The following is a 16,768-nucleotide window of genomic DNA, read 5'->3' on the forward strand; positions in this document are numbered from 1 at the left end:
CATTTTTTCCAGTATTTTGACATGATGGAAAATCTCACGGTAAGATGTAATTTGTGGTCAGATAATGCAAGGTTTTGTAGAAAGTCAAGGCAATATGAATTCGTGAGATGCTTCCTCTGCACCTAATTTCCAAGTAGTACTTGATTATGATGATGGAGCTGTTAAGACAATGAGATTAACATTTGATGAAGAATCTGAAGCTACTGAAATAACTCGCTTTTATTGTTCTGTTTGCTTTTTAAAACAAAAATCCAAAATATTTCATAACCGTCTTTATATGTGTCTAATCAAACCTTCTGAGACAAAGTTGAAGTTACAGATATAAAAAACATTAGCAGGGATCACGTCCCTATCTCTCAGATGTTTATTATTGTTACAAGGGAGTTTACAAGTGTCTGATGATCCATTTACCTTGTTTTTTTGCATTTTAAAATGTGCCTAAATATGGCAGAATCTTAGACATAATCAAAAGACAACGAATAAACAAACTGAGTTATTTTGTTTGTTGGCTTTGGGCAATGCAATTGTCATTATCAATCCTACAGGCCGACCAATGGCGCGAGATTGTGAACAAAAAAATGCGCTTCCCGCCGGAGCTCATCAATGCCATCCACGAGGGGAACATGTCCAGCATTTGTAGCCTGCTGAGGACCGGCGACGGCATCATCCGTCAGCTGGATGAGTCGGAAGACAGGCAGTGGAGAGAAGCACTGAACCTCTCGATCAGACTGGGCAACGAGGACACCATGGCCACCCTGCTGCAAGGGGTCAAGTTTGATTTCCGACAGATCCACGAGGCTCTGCTGGTGGCCGTGGACACCAACCAGCCGTCTGTCGTGAAGCGCCTCCTCGACCGACTGGACCAAGAGAAAGGAAACAAAATGGACGTGCGCTCCTTCTCTCAGGCCATTTTCGACCATTCTATCGACGACTCCCAGTTTGCGCCAGGTGTGACGCCGCTGACGCTGGCCTGCCAGAAGGACCTATACGACATCGTCAACATGCTCACGCAGAAGGGCCACGTGATCCCCTGGCCGCACGAGGTCTCGTGTGCATGTCTGGAGTGCCGCAATGGCCGGCAGTACGACCTGCTGAAGTTCTCGCTGTCGCGCATCAACACCTACCGCGGCCTGGCCAGCCGAGCCTACCTGTCCATCACCTCCGAGGACGCCATGCTCAGCGCCTTTCATCTAAGCCGAGACCTCCGCAGACTCTCCAAGAAGGAGCCTGAGTTCAAGGTCAGGGATGGCTCTGAGAGTTCTGGGAGTTGTATGCTTTAAGTAAATATTATTTACTGTGTCAAGTGGTTTAAGGAGAAGGCATTCAAATATGCACAGTTCGGATTTGTGGTTCAGAACCTGGCTGGGCTAATTTTTGTCCCCCAGTGCTGTTGGTGCATTTTAAGTGTATTACAGATCTAAATCATTTCTATTGTGCTAATTACTTATAAGGCTTGATGAATAACCTCTTTCAGCCCCAGTACCTTGCCTTTGAGGAGCTGTGTCAGGAGTTTGCTGTGGAATTGCTTGGAATGTGCAGAAATCAGAGTGAGGTCTCCACCATTCTGAATAACTCTGGGTCTGGGTTTGGGAATGACGACAGTGAAGATGAGTTTGATAAACAGGCGTTTGAGGAAGGCATACCCAACTTGGGCCGCTTACGACTCGCGGTCAACTACAACCAGAAACAGGCAAGCTGTACTCGCAGGCTCTGTATCACCACATTAAATGTGAAAATAATACTAAAGATTATTTACATTTACGGCATTTGGCAGATGCCCTTATCCAGAGCGACTTACATTTTTTTTATCTCATTTTTTTTTTTATACAAGTGAGCAATTGAGGGTTAAGGGCCTTGCTCAGGGGCACCTCAGTCATGGCCTCAGGTCTGGGGATCGAACCCATGACCCTCCGGTCATAAGACCAGTTCCCTAACCACTAGGCCATGACTGCCCTATTATGATTATGAACACTAACTTAAGGATCCTAGTTGTTTTGCATACCTCTGTTAAATGTTCACGTATCATTGCACTGTAAATACTTGTGCACGGCATTTAAAACCAGTATTGCATTATCATTATACTGAATTATACCATAAATGTCCAGTTTGTAGCCCACCCGATCTGCCAGCAGGTGCTCTCCTCTATCTGGTGTGGAAACCTGTCGGGCTGGAGAGGCAGCACAACAGCCTGGAAGCTCCTGGTGTCTATGGGGATCTTCGTCACCATGCCCTTCCTCTGCCTCGTCTACTGGATAGCCCCAAAATCAAATGTATGTATGTATGTATGCTAAACACCCATTCATAAAAACTGGTTTTAGTGATTATTAGTGCAATATGTTTAGTGTCACTCATGATGTAATTTTTCTTTTAGGTGGGGAAGACTTTGAGAATTCCAGTGATCAAGTTCCTCCTGCACTCTGCCTCATACCTGTGGTTTCTCATCACTTTGTTAGGGGAGTCCATTACCATGGAGATGTACCGGGTTTCATTTGCATCCAGGCAACAGAACATGTTGCACAATTCTTTTCACATGGTGTGGGTAGCTGGTAGGTGTATACACTTTCACTTCATTAGCGCTCCAGATGTGTGCTAAATACATCTTGTAACATCTGCATGTGTAGTATCATGAGCATTGCATGCAGCATAGTGCATATAGAATGATTACCTCAATGTATCAAACCCTTTAGGGTTCTTTTGGTTTGAGTGTAAGGAGGTCTGGATTGAGGGTGTGCGAAGCTACTTCCTGGACCTGTGGAACTGTCTGGATATTATGATGCTCAGCATGTATTTGGCTTCCTTCACCTTGCGTGTGGTCATCATGCTGAAAGGCTACTTCGTGTGCCAGGAACCTGAAAGTCAAGCAGAATGCATCTACTTCACCCAAACTAGTGAGAAAACAGTAGTCAATCCATCTGCTATAGTCATCTGAATGTATTCAGACCTTGCTCAACATGTACTCATGTACAAAATATACATGTACAAAGTAATCTCTCACTTGTAGTCTCCCATTTAGACAGAAAAAATAGATTTGGAATCATCTCATTGCAGCGCCCGATTGTCGTATGGAGCAGTTCTCCGCTACTTAATAGCTGATTTTTCCTCAGTGCGTGACGACTGGAGACAGGAGGACCCTCAGCTGGTAGCTGAAGTGCTTTTTGCCGTGACCAGCATGCTGAGTTTCACACGCCTGGCCTACATCCTGCCAGCGCAGGAGTCTCTGGGAACCCTGCAGATCTCTATGGGGAAGATGATTGATGACATGATAAGGTGTACAAGAACACTGAGCAAACCTGGAAAACTTCCAGTGAACTGAGCAATGTTTTAAAGTGCTCCTGTTTTTAACGCACTATGGTTTTGTTTGGCACGCGAATGTTTTTAGTCTCTTCCTCATTGACCAAAATATTCTCTTCCCAGGTTCTTGTTTATCTTGATGATTATTGGTACAGCCTTTCTGTGTGGCATTAACAACGTCTACGTTCCTTATGTCACCTCTCCTTACCTTGGAAGGTTTGATGTTTTCATCATCTGCCTTGCCTAATGGCAGCAGTCACTAAATATTATAAAATTTGAGACATAGGTTGATATTTAAAATTGAAATGCATCACCTTTCTAGGTTTAATGAGACTTTCCAGTTCCTGTTCTGGACCATGTTTGGCATCGTCAATAAGGAGTATGTGGATATACCTCAGTTTGGTGTGGCAGAGTTTGTGGGCAGAATCCTATATGGTATCTTCACCCTTCTCATTGTCATTGTCCTGCTCAACATGTTCGTTGCCATGATCACAAACTCCTTTCAGAAGATTGAGGTAAGCTTTTTGACCTTTTCAAAGGAATAACGTTTATACGTTGACAGTATGGTTTAGTCTTTAAGGTTGGGGCTTTTCTTATCTGATCCCCCTTTTTTGTTTTTGGTGGCAGGATGATGCTGACGTAGAGTGGAAATTTGCACGGTCTAAGCTTTATTTAAGCTATTTCAGAGAGGGACTCACGATGCCTGTCCCTTTTAACATCATTCCCTCACCAAAGGCTGTTTTTTACATCATACGGTAGCGTGCTCATTATTCGTCTCGTTGCGTGTAACCAGTCAAAGCAAGATGTTCTTTGAATGTTGATTTTACTTGTTACTTCCAGGGCAATTTTCAGAAGGATCTGCTGCTGTTGCAATTTTAGTTCCACCCCAGATTATCCACCGCTTGCTTCTATGGTGAGGTTGCATTCAGCAATTAAAAATATTTAATTGATCTTAAAATGTCTCTTTACTTGTTCCTTTTTGTGAGTACGTGAATATCACATACCCATGAAAAGATATGTATATCTGTTCGCAAATAACTGTGTACATATACGTATACTGTACACTACACCATCTGTCATTTTATTTTGGAGCAGACATCTTAATTTTATGAATTGTATTCAGTTATATGTATTATGTATCCAATTTATTAAGGAAACTATATAAAGTACTGTGCATAGGTTTACAGGTGACTAATGCAGATCTAGCATGAGGGGGTGGATGGGTGGGGGGGTGGGCTGGTCAGGGGGTCATCCTACACCTCTAGGACAGTACAAGATTTTAAAATCACAACTCTTCAGCACATCCCATTCAACTGCCATTGATTTTCAATGAAGATTGTATGGCTGTGCTTGATTTCATATCTATTAGCTATGGGTGTTGTTGAAACATCTAAACACAGTAAGTAAACACAGTAACTATATGCAGAGGGGTCTGCATATAGTTTTGTCCATATTGTATATAATTTTAATATTAATTTTATGTCTCATTATCTTGTCTTGGGATACATACATTGGTTATTATTGTTATTATAAAGGCCTTGTTTTCCTTATTGCAGTCAAATGAAATGGATATGGGTGGGACAGATGAGAAGGTGTCATATAGACAGCAGGTCATCCGGGCTCTTGTTCAACGCTATATTGAGTCTGCCAGGAGAGAGTTTGAAGAGTCAAAACGCAAAGGTATGGCAGAGAAGGCATTTGTGCTTCTGCATTCATGCTTCTGTCCTACCTACTTTGGGTTTATGTAGTGGATTTAAGGACAAAATATTTTTAAATGGTTCCATGAACATGTTAGTATGGTGTTTATTTTATTTCCTGTAGATGTTGGAAATCGAATCACAGAGCTAAGTAAAGTGGTTGGCAGACTTCACAGGGAAATGAAGGACATTCACCAGACCATGTTAGACATAGAAGAGGCCAGAGTGGACCCGTCAGGCAAAAGTGTCTCCTCTGTCCTTGGAAAGTATATCAGGGGTGCGAAAAACAACTTCAGAGGTTTTAACAGTGGCATCTCAACAGAGAGTAGAACTGGCCCTTTGCTAGTCAATGTGCACCATCAAGAACCTGATACTGGTGGGGTGGAGGAGAACGATGCAGGGGGTGTGAGTGAGGAAGAGCAAGAAGAGACAGGTGAGACAAGTCAGGGTTTGGAGAGGGAGGGGGTTGGTGAGGAAGAGCCGATGGGTAAGCAAGGAGGAACCTTGGATATCGGAGATGAGGAAGGAGTCGTTGATGGAGAGTCTGAGGTCACCATGAGCTGTGTCCAGGGAGAACTCTCCAGTGATGATCAGACAGTGGTAGATATGAAGAATACTGAAGAGGATATGGGCAGGGAAGGTGGGGGTTGTGAGACAAAGATGATGGAAGAGGGGAGAGCTACTGAAGGAACGTCTGAGACCTTTAACACATCTGGAGTGAATGCAGTAACGGATGGAAGAACTGGGATTGTAAGTTTCATGGCTAAGCAAATAGAGGATAGAAATGATGAGATTTCAAATTTCAAAGGAAAGAAGGTAGTTTCTCCCACTGGCAGCAGTGGCTCCCGTGATACTGGTTTTGGTTCTGAAGAACTGGACCCCACTGCTATCAGCCCGGAATAACACTTTAGCTTGTCTAGATCTATGGAAAAGATAGCTAGCTGTAGAGTAAATTAAAACACTGGTGATAAAAGATTGCTGTAACGTATTTTAAACTGCTTTCACAAGAAGAACATCCTGTATCCCAGTCTCCACTAAACATCCAAATGTATCATCTTTCATGTGTCATGTACTAAACTTAACATGCTCAACATTCATGCTCATAAAACACAAGTCCTGTCCTTGTGTATCGTGTACATTCGGTAGGATCATGTACATTTGTTCTACATGAATAAACATCTTATTGCTTATTGTTTCCCCTTAGTGTAACTGTAAACTGATAAAGCAGTTCTTGGTATGAGTGAGGACAGTAATTGTCCCTGTGGCCTGTGTGCATGTTGCAGCTTGCACCACACCTGCTGGTTGTGACGCAGCTGCCCAGTCCAACAAGGATCCCTGTGTGCTTAATTAGCATATCACCTGGGGGCTGTGTTTTATCTTACAGAACCACGCCTGTGCTCCAGTTTTACCAGTCAACACCCTTGAGTAACATGGGCCGAATTTAACCTTTATGTAAAAGGAAAGACGACTTAAGTCAAATAAATTACCAATTGTATGTTTTTGCACCTAATAAAATTCCAGTCAATTCCAAAATTGCCAACCAGTGAGTTGCATACAGGGCCGGCCCTTCCATTAGGCGATATAGGCAAATGCTAGGGGCGCCGGCTGCAGGGGGGCGCTCGCGTGCATGCGGTTTTTTTATTTTTATTTAACAAATGAACAATTAATAAATGTGAAAACAAGCTAAGTCCACATAGTCATAATTTCATTGTTTAATAATATTAGTCAAATTAATAATTATTATAATAACAACACACAACACCTATCACCCGCGCGCCAACCCGCCCTCCCCCGCGCGCTCTGCGCAAGCCTGGTTAAGCCTGGTTTATACTCGACGCGCCGCTCGCGACCCTGCGCGAGCGGTGTAGGCGTTTATACTTTCGCGAACGTCGCGAGCGTCGCTGCAGTGTTCTCCGAAACGATAGGTGGCAGTGGAGAATAAAAACCCATGCAAAACCGGCGAAAGAACATTTTTACATGACCAGAGACCGTATATATACACACATCAGGCATCAAACGTAATTATGGCTTTGCAGTGTTGTCCGAAACGATACGTTAACAAATACGAGCCTCTTGTAATTCCAGGACGAAACATGAGAGAACGTGAAGACGTTAGACGTCTGGGCGTTTTGAAAATAAACAACCACAACCGGTTGTTAATAAACACCTTCTATAACCGGTTTGACTGCCCTGCTCAAGACCCTATGGCTCCAGCTGACACTTCCTCCACTTCCCCCCTCATCTTTTCTCCTGCTACTTCAGTCTCTGACTGCCTGGACATCAACACCTCACCTTCTCCTATTGTTATTCATGCACCCCCCCCATGGGCAGACAACAGAGACAGGACAGCCCCCACTCCCCCCTCTTCTCACCTTCTTCACACCCAGCAGACCATTGCAGCCCCCCTGTCTCCCCCTCCACTCATCTTCACTACAGAACAGGTCAGAGGTGAGCTGAGGAGACTCCACTCTAGGAAGGCAGCTGGACCAGATAGGGTGTGTCCCAGACTACTGAAGTCCTGTGCTGCTGAGCTTGGGGCCCCCCTACAGCACATCTTCAACCTGAGTCTGCGCTTGCGGAGGGTCCCCACACTGTGGAAGACATCTTGCTTGGTTCCAGTACCAAAGAAACCGCACCCCAGTGAGCTCAATGACTTCAGGCCAGTCGCACTTACATCACACGTCATGAAGACCCTGGAACGTCTGCTTCTACACCAGCTCAGACCCAAGGTCCAACATGCAATGGACCCTCTGCAGTTTGCCTATAGAGAAAAAGTGGGGGTGGAGGATGCCGTACTGTACTTTCTCCACCGGACCCACTCTCACCTGGACAGGGGGGGCAGTGCTGTGAGAGTCATGTTTTTTGACTTCTCCAGCGCCTTCAACACCATACAGCCCCTCCTACTAAGAGACAAGCTGGTGAGGATGAAGGTGGATCCGCACCTAGTCTCCTGGATCACCGACTACCTCACTGGCAGACCTCAGTACGTCAGGCTGAAGGACTGTACATCTGAGACTGTGGTCAGCAGCACAGGAGCTCCACAGGGGACTGTACTCTCTCCATTCCTCTTTACACTCTACACCTCAGACTTTCAGTACAACTCTGAGACGTGCCACATGCAGAAGTTTTCGGACGATACTGCCATTGTGGCCTGTGTACGAGGAGGACAGGAGGAGGAGTACAGACACCTGGTGGGTGACTTTGCAGCATGGTGCAACAGGAACAACCTGCTGCTTAACACCTCCAAGACCAAGGAGATGGTGGTGGACTTCCGCAGGACCAGACCACCCACACAGCCTGTCTCTATTGAGGGGGTTGATGTGGAGATGGTGAAGACCTACAGGTATCTCGGTCTACACCTGGATGATAGGCTGGACTGGTCTACCAACACAGACTTCCTGTACAGAAAGGGGCAGAGCCGGCTCTACTTTCTGAGGAGGCTGGGGTCATTCAACATCTGTAGGAAGCTCCTGCAGATGTTCTATCAGACTGTAGTGTCCAGCTGCCTCTTCTACGCTGTGGTGTGCTGGGGAGGGAGCATCAAGAAGAGGGACGAGATGCGATTGGACAAGCTGGTCAGGCGTGCAGGGTCTGTAGTTGGTGTGGAGCTGGACTCTGTGGTTATGGTGGTGGAGAGGAGATCAATGCGCAAACTGCTCTCCATCATGGAGGATGATGGTCACCCACTGCACACCATCATTATGGACCAGAGGAGCAAGTTCAGTGGCAGGTTCCTGTCACAGAGCAGCTCCACAGACAGACTCAGAAAATCATTTGTCCCGAGAGCGATTAGACTCTTCAACTCCTCCCAGTGGAGTCGGAAGAGGGAGGGGGACAGATGACACTCCATCATGGTCACTTCGACACTTCGACACTTTGACACTTTTACACTTTTATACTTTCGACACTTTGACACTTTTAAGCACATGCCATTCATTGCACTACTGGTCATTGCACATTTTTTTCCAGTTTTACCAATCTGGTCGGGATACTGGATAATTGTACACTTGTATTGTATAGTCTTTGTATTGTTTGTGAATGTCATATACGTTTTTGTGAAATTGCTGTGTGTCTCCTTAACTGTTTGGTGTAACTGCTACTGGCTGCTAAATTTCCTTCGGGATCAATAAAGTATGTATCTATCTATCTATAAACTAATGTGATAAAAAAGCGAATTATTTCGATTCATTTCGAGTATATGTATAAATATTTAACTCAGTGGTTCCCAAACTTTTTCTGCCGTGCCCCCCTTTAGTAGATGAGAATATTTTTGCGCCCCCCCCCCCCCTCCCTAATGACTAGGGATGCACCGATTCACGTTTTTCACTTCCGATACCCATTCATATCTATCTGAGGCTTGGTATCGGCCGATACTGATCCGATACTGATCCGATACCGATCTGATAAAACAGTGCTGAATCGACTTAAAACATTTTTTTTTTTAACACAGACATACTGAATTACAAGTTTATTGAAAACTCTGCACCAGTATAGCACACTTAAACACACATAAAAACATGTAAAAACAGCACAACTTGCATTTGTTCAGTCAGGGCAATTATGAATATAACATTGAATGTAAAATAAATAATACCAAAGAACCTGAAACTTACAAAAACAATAGGTTCACAACTTTGGTCAAACATGAAAAAAATAAACTGCAAGAAACCTTTGAAATGGTTCAAGAATTCTAAATATCATTTAAAATAAATAAGGAGATGAAATAAGAGAAACAGCAATACCTATGCGGCTAGTTTGCTAGCGTTGACATCACGCAGAGCACAAAGCATGTAACGGCCAGAAATATGTGTACTGTCTCTTTAAGGGAGCGAGTTGAGCGCGCGTATGGAATATTGTTGTTATTTAGCTTTCTGCCGTAGAAAACCACTGCTCTTTATTTTATCTTTATTTTATTTCTGTAAGTAACGCATTCAATGAGCTTTGGACAACTCACCAGTTCATGTATGAACAGTCAAGTAATGATGGAGCCCAGGTTTATTTTGGTTAACCAGCACATAAACGGACTAACGCGTATACTAACGCGGCGCGAGGGTCCGCGCGGCGAAAATGACGTAATCGCTGTGGCTCCGCCCGTGCACGAGGGCCTCGCGCGCTGTCGCGGCGCGAGGTCGTGCACCTCTCGAATTTTGTAACTTTGCGCGCGCGCCGCGCTTCAGCGCGATGGACAAAGTCATGTTTGCCGGGTTCATACACCTATACAAGGTGGAATTAAAGCACTTGTACGTCACTTTAAAGGTCCATTTCAATATTTCCCAGCACGTTAAACTTAATTAAGTTAAATATTTATACATATACTCGAAATGAATCGAAATAATTCGCTTTTTTATCACATTATTTAATGGTTGTTTATTTTCAAAACGCCCAGACGTCTAACGTCTTCACGTTCTCTCATGTTTCGTCCTGGAATTACAAGAGGCTCGTATTTGTTAACGTAATTTCAACATTTTAATGTACTTTAGCCTAAATTCCAGCACTTTTCAAACCTGAAACACAAAGCAACATTAAAATGCGTCAGGTAAATGTCCATTCCCTTTTTTTTGAGAGGTGTTTCTTTATACTACCACATATCATTTCGGACAACATTGCAAAACAATATTTATGTTTGATGCCTGGTGTATATATACGGTCTCTGGTCAGGTAAAAATGTTTTCCCCGGTTTTGCAGAGGTTTTTTATTCTCCACTGCCACCTATCGCCACCTATCGTTTCGGAGAACACTGCAGCGACGCTCGCGAAAGTATAAACGCCCACACCGCTCGCGCAGGGTCGCGCGAGGTGGGCGGAGTCGCGCGCTACGGCCGCTCGCGAAAGTATACGTTCGCCACCCCCGCAACGGACCTCAGGTCACAGGTATCTACCAAAATTGGACCGCGGACAAATTTAGTTGAGTACGCCTGGTTTAGAGGCTGTACCATCACTACTTTATAAGCCACATGTTCATCTAATATGTAAACACTATTCCTTTAGTACAATAGAGATAGAAATCCAGAAACTAATGTAAGGGGGTGAACCTTTGACTTAAATTTCAGTTAAGTTGTTTTTATTTTATTCCTAATTATCATTTAATTTTCCATGTATCTCATTATGTAAAAGGTTAAACATGTAATATTCTGGGAAAATAGATTCAGAAATAAAATACCATTACTGAAGCCATCTAAATGATCTACACATGTATATAAAAAACTTCAAACTTGATGCAAAATGGTAAATCTTTATTTTGTTAAAAGCAGTAGCAAAATACATCAATGTACCAGATTAATCAGAGCTAGACTGAATGAACCATAAATGCATTTGAAAACATCCCCTCCCGCTCAAGGTCCTCCAGTGATGGATGTGACAAAACTACCAGTTTCAACTATGGTGAATGGATGTCAAGGCCAGTTCCTCTTGTCTATGATTGTTAACTCACTCATCAAAAATTGTTCACATCCTCTGGTTCAACAGTCAGAGCTGTTGCAGCTCTTCCTGCTTTGCTTGTTTATAAGCTAAATAAGTCAAATGGTCTCCCCATTTCAAGACTCCCAGGTAAGGACCTTTTATTGTGTTAAGGATGGGGTTGAGTGCAGTGAGGTAAACCAGTCACTCTTGGGTCCATATACAAAGTTCTTACACGCATCAGATTTCTATTCTTGATTATACCATCCTGATGAGTTGAACCAATTTTTACAAAAGTTTTTTTTTATTGTTTAACATTTAAAAAGGTAAAACATTTTAAATTCTTTACATACTACGACGCTGTTGCGGAGCGAATTTTGAAATTGTTTTCTAAAGTATAATAATCTATTTACGTGCTAATCTTTACCTTTTGCATTCCTAGATACATTTTACAGGTTTTATTCCGGCCGCTGACCAACTTTCTGCCTTCACAAATCAGCTAGCGTAAGTTTATATATCGGCTAGACACGGTAAGTGTTTTGATTTATTCATGGCTGGTGTTGGTTTGTTCCCGTGTTCGGAGTGTGGCATGTTTAGTCTAGACCCTTTCGCCACTGATAGTAATAGTGACAGTATTTGTCAGAGGTGCAAACTAGTAAATTCTCTCGTGGCGAAAGTGGAAAGTTTAGAGCGACGCGTCCACTCATTATTGAGGGATAGAGAGACAGGGTCTGTAGTAGGTGTGGACGCGCCAGGGAGAACTAGCGCCTCCGCGACTCCGGCGATAGAGCCCTCACAGCGGGGTGAATGGGTGACGTCTCGGCGGCGTAGTCGGAGAGCGAGGGCTGCAGCTACCGCTAAAGCCTGGTTTAAGCCTGGTTTATACTTTCGCGAGCGACCGTAGCGCGCGGCTCCGCCCGCCTAGCGCGACCCTGCGCGAGCGGTGTAGGCGTTTATACTTTCGCGAACGTCGCGAGCGTCGCTGCAGTGTTCTCCGAAACGATAGGTGGCGATAGGTGGCAGTGGAGAATAAAAAACCCCTGCAAAACCGGTGAAAGAACATTTTTACCTGACCAGAGACCGTATATATACACATCAGGCATCAAACGTAATTATGGCTTTGCAGTGTTGTCCGAAACGATACGTTAACAAATACGAGCCTCTTGTAATTCCAGGACGAAACATGAGAGAACGTGAAGACGTTAAGATTGGGCGTTTTGAAAATAAACAACCATTAAATAATGTGATAAAAAAGCGAATTATTTCGATTCATTTCGAGTATATGTATAAATATTTAACTTAATTAAGTTTAACGTGCTGGGAAATATTGAAATGGACCTTTAAAGTGACGTACAAGTGCTTTAATTCCACCTTGTATAGGTGTATGAACCCGGCAAACATGACTTTGTCCATCGCGCTGAAGCGCGGCGCGCGCGCGAAGTTACAAAATTCGAGAGGTGCACGACCTCGCTCCGCGACAGCGCGCGAGGCCCTCGCGCACGGGCGGAGCCACCGCGATTACGTCATTTTCGCCGCGCGGACCCTCGCGCCGCGTCGAGTATAAACCAGGCTTTATACTCGACGCGCCGCGAGCGGCGCGAGGGTCCGCGCGGCGAAAATGACGTAATCGCGGTGGCTCCGCCCGTGCGCGAGGGCCTCGCGCGCTGTCGCGGCGCGAGGTCGTGCACCTCTCGAATTTTGTAACTTCGCGCGCGCGCCGCGCTTCAGCGCGATGGACAAAGTCATGTTTGCCGGGTTCATACACCTATACAAGGTGGAATTAAAGCACTTGTACGTCACTTTAAAGGTCCATTTCAATATTTCCCAGCACGTTAAACTTAATTAAGTTAAATATTTATACATATACTCGAAATGAATCGAAATAATTCGCTTTTTTATCACATTATTTAATGGTTGTTTATTTTCAAAACGCCCAATCTTAACGTCTTCACGTTCTCTCATGTTTCGTCCTGGAATTACAAGAGGCTCGTATTTGTTAACGTATCGTTTCGGACAACACTGCAAAGCCATAATTACGTTTGATGCCTGATGTGTATATATACGGTCTCTGGTCAGGTAAAAATGTTCTTTCACCGGTTTTGCAGGGGTTTTTTATTCTCCACTGCCACCTATCGCCACCTATCGTTTCGGAGAACACTGCAGCGACGCTCGCGACGTTCGCGAAAGTATAAACGCCTACACCGCTCGCGCAGGGTCGCGCTAGGCGGGCGGAGCCGCGCGCTACGGTCGCTCGCGAAAGTATAAACCAGGCTTAACGCCAGCGCTAGCCCACCAGAGCACCACTCACCGGTTCACGTGTCCAACAGGTTTGCCCCGCTCAGTGTTACACCCGCTGAGGAGACTCTGGTCATAGGAGACTCTATAGTCCGACACGTGAAAGTAGCTGTAGCTGTAGGGGCACCAGCGGTTACAGTCAGCTGTTTACCGGGAGCCAGAGCGCCGGACATTAGTGGCAACCTTAGATTGTTAGCTCATAGGAGGTTTTCTAGGATAGTGATTCATGTAGGGGCCAACGATATACGTCTGCGGCAGTCAGAGGTGACTAAGGCTAATGTTAAAGAGGTGGTTAAATTAGCCCAGACGATGTCCGATGCCGTAATCTGCTCTGGCCCCATCCCAATGCGGCGCGGTGATGAGCAGTACAGCAGGCTCACGTCGCTAAATCGCTGGATGTCCAAGTGGTGTTCAGAAAATCAAGTGGGCTTTATTAATAATTGGGAAGAGTTCGAGGGCAAGCCTGGTCTTTTAGGCAGGGACGGTGTCCACCCCACCCGGGATGGCGCTGCCCTGTTATCTTGCAGCATAGCCCATAGCCTGTTAGCTAGTCGGCAGAGTAGCACTAGGAGCTGCTGACTGTCCAGGGTCGCGACCAGGCCGCAGACTAACGGGTTAAACCTGTCTGCGAGCCGCTTAGAGGCGTCACCAAGATCCCATAGGATTGAGACTGTGTCTGTGCCCCGGGTTAAACTAAATCATAAGAAAATAGTCCGCCCGAAGTTTTTAACTAATATTCAGACTTCACATCAAATTATTACAACCTACATGACCGATCTGAAAATTGGATTAATCAATATTCGATCGCTCAACTCAAAAGCAGTTTTTGTAAATGAACTTATAACAGACCAGAAAATTGATATTCTTTGTCTAACTGAAACGTGGGTTCAATCTGGTGATTATTTAACTCTAAATGAAGCCACTCCTGTGGGATATAGTTATATACATAGACCTAGACTGTCAGGCAGAGGAGGTGGAATATGTATAATCTATCGTGATTGTTTAGAAATTCATCAGAAATACTTAGATATCTCAAACTCATTTGAGATGCAGTCTATTAATGTTATTAGTCCATCTGAAAATAAAAGTACATTCTCCCTAACTAATGTATACAGACCACCAGGGCCTTACTCAGATTTCTTAAACGATTTCACCGATTTTGCAGCAAATTTAGCAGTATGTAGTGACAAAATAATAATGGTAGGAGACTTTAACATACACTTTGATAATGCGGAGGATCCACTGACAAGGGCTTTTACTTCTATATTGAACTCTGTTGGCATTAAACAAAACGTAGTAGGACCTACACATTATCGAAATCATACCCTAGATCTAATATTAACGCTGGGTATCGACGTAGATAATATAAACATACTCCCGCAAACCGTAGCAATCTCCGATCATTATTTAGTAAAATTCGATTTTCACCTTAACATAAATACCCGCCCGTCTCCTCGGCAGTGTATAAAGCGCTCAATAAATTCATCAACAGCAGCACGGTTTATTGAAACCCTCCCTGACTTAACTGCTTTAGCCCACTCGCCATCTGATCCAGGAGAGTTAGATAGTCTAACCGACTACTTAGAGAATACCTGCAGATCAGCTCTAGATATAGTAGCTCCACTAAAATATAAAAAAGCTAGATCCAAAAAGCTCGCCCCATGGTACACCGACCAAACTAGAAACTTAAAACAAATAGCACGTAAATTAGAGCGGAAATGGCGATCTACTAAATTGGAAGTATTCCACTGTGCCTGGAAGGATAGCATTATTGACTACAAACGGGCACTCACTAAAGCACGCTCAGCATACTTAGCCTCACTAATAGAGAAAAATAAAAACAATCCTAGATTTCTTTTTAATACTATTTCTAAACTTACAAAAAATCAAGCAGGCACAGAACCTCAGATTCCAGTAAACCTCACTAGTAATGTATTTATAGATTTCTTTGATAATAAAATAGAGAATATTAGACAAAATATAAAACCCTTTATTAGCAATACAACTGGTATGTCATCTGGTTTGGTTGATATTGATTTAAATTACATACCGGGAGAAAAACTTGATGCTTTTCATCCACTCCCAAAATCAGAATTAGAGAAAATAATTTCTTCCTTAAATTGTACTACCTGCACATTAGACTCAGTTCCCTCAAAGTTATTAAAAGAGGTATTACCAGCTGTAACTGAACCTCTTCTAACTATAGTTAACTCATCCATTACAATAGGTCACATGCCCAAATCATGTAAATTAGCAATTATCAAACCTCTGATCAAGAAACCAAATCTTGATCCGACTGTGCTATCTAATTATAGACCCATTTCAAACACATCATTTATATCTAAGATCATAGAAAAAGCTGTTGCCCAGCAATTATGCCTATATCTGCATAGGAATAACACATTTGAAAAGTTCCAATCTGGTTTTAGGCCCCATCACAGTACTGAAACAGCATTAGTTAAAGTAACAAATGATCTCCTCCTTGCATCAGATCAAGGCTATGTATCACTGTTAGTGCTTCTTGATCTTAGTGCAGCTTTCGACACAATTGATCATAGGATCTTGCTAGAAAGGTTAGAACGCTGGGTTGGAGTCTCAGGCACAGCCCTTTCATGGTTTCAGTCTTACTTAACAAATCGCTATCAGTTTGTAGAGCTCAATAATATTTCATCCAAACGTACAATGGTTAAATATGGGGTCCCGCAAGGCTCCATCTTAGGACCACTATTATTTACATTATATATGCTACCATTGGGCACAGTTATAAACAAACATGGTGTCAATTTTCACTGCTATGCGGATGACACTCAACTTTACATATCAGCCAAACCCGATGACAAACTCAGTTTAGGAAAAATTGAGGCCTGTGTAAGAGATATTAAATGCTGGATGTCTCTAAACTTCCTACAATTAAATGAGGACAAAACAGAAGTTCTCCTTGTGGGCCCTAAGGCCGCAAGACAGAAAATTCCAAATTTAATGCTTAATCTTGCAGACTATCCCATTACACCTGGCACAGTAGCCAAAAACCTAGGCGTCATACTCGACTCCGACCTATCATTTGATAAATATATAGATAATACTACTAGG

At 43.7% G+C, this 16,768-nt stretch overlaps 1 protein-coding gene and 1 long non-coding RNA gene across 2 annotated transcripts; both read left to right on the forward strand.

The window, feature by feature from the left end:
• Nucleotides 1-518: 518 nt before the first annotated feature.
• Nucleotides 519-5,956, forward strand: trpc2b (transient receptor potential cation channel subfamily C member 2b). The gene is made up of 12 exons (XM_076979549.1): nt 519-1,238; nt 1,475-1,690; nt 2,106-2,270; nt 2,372-2,546; nt 2,688-2,888; nt 3,105-3,267; nt 3,415-3,507; nt 3,614-3,806; nt 3,919-4,046; nt 4,132-4,204; nt 4,848-4,971; nt 5,113-5,956. The coding sequence occupies exons 1-12, from the start codon at nt 519-521 to the stop codon at nt 5,889-5,891; spliced, it is 3,030 nt and encodes a 1,009-aa protein (XP_076835664.1). The 3' UTR covers nt 5,892-5,956.
• Nucleotides 5,957-11,279: 5,323 nt separating this feature from the next.
• LOC143482270 (uncharacterized) lies at nt 11,280-16,690 on the forward strand. Its single transcript, XR_013122177.1, has 2 exons — nt 11,280-12,250; nt 13,666-16,690. It is a non-coding gene; the product is annotated as an uncharacterized LOC143482270 (long non-coding RNA).
• The last annotated feature ends 78 nt before the right edge of the window (nt 16,691-16,768 follow it).

The sequence above is a fragment of the Brachyhypopomus gauderio genome, chromosome 18, assembly GCF_052324685.1.
Source record: "Brachyhypopomus gauderio isolate BG-103 chromosome 18, BGAUD_0.2, whole genome shotgun sequence".
Taxonomy (NCBI): Eukaryota; Metazoa; Chordata; class Actinopteri; order Gymnotiformes; family Hypopomidae; genus Brachyhypopomus; species Brachyhypopomus gauderio.

Excerpts from the sequence above, each read along its gene's own strand:
- trpc2b (XM_076979549.1), top strand. The coding sequence starts at position 519 with ATGCAATTGTCATTATCAATCCTACAGGCCGACCAATGGCGCGAGATT. Across the intron at positions 2,889-3,104 it reads CATCTACTTCACCCAAACTA|TGCGTGACGACTGGAGACAG; the intron begins GTGAGAAAACAG and ends ATTTTTCCTCAG. Across the intron at positions 3,268-3,414 it reads ATGATTGATGACATGATAAG|GTTCTTGTTTATCTTGATGA; the intron begins GTGTACAAGAAC and ends TTCTCTTCCCAG.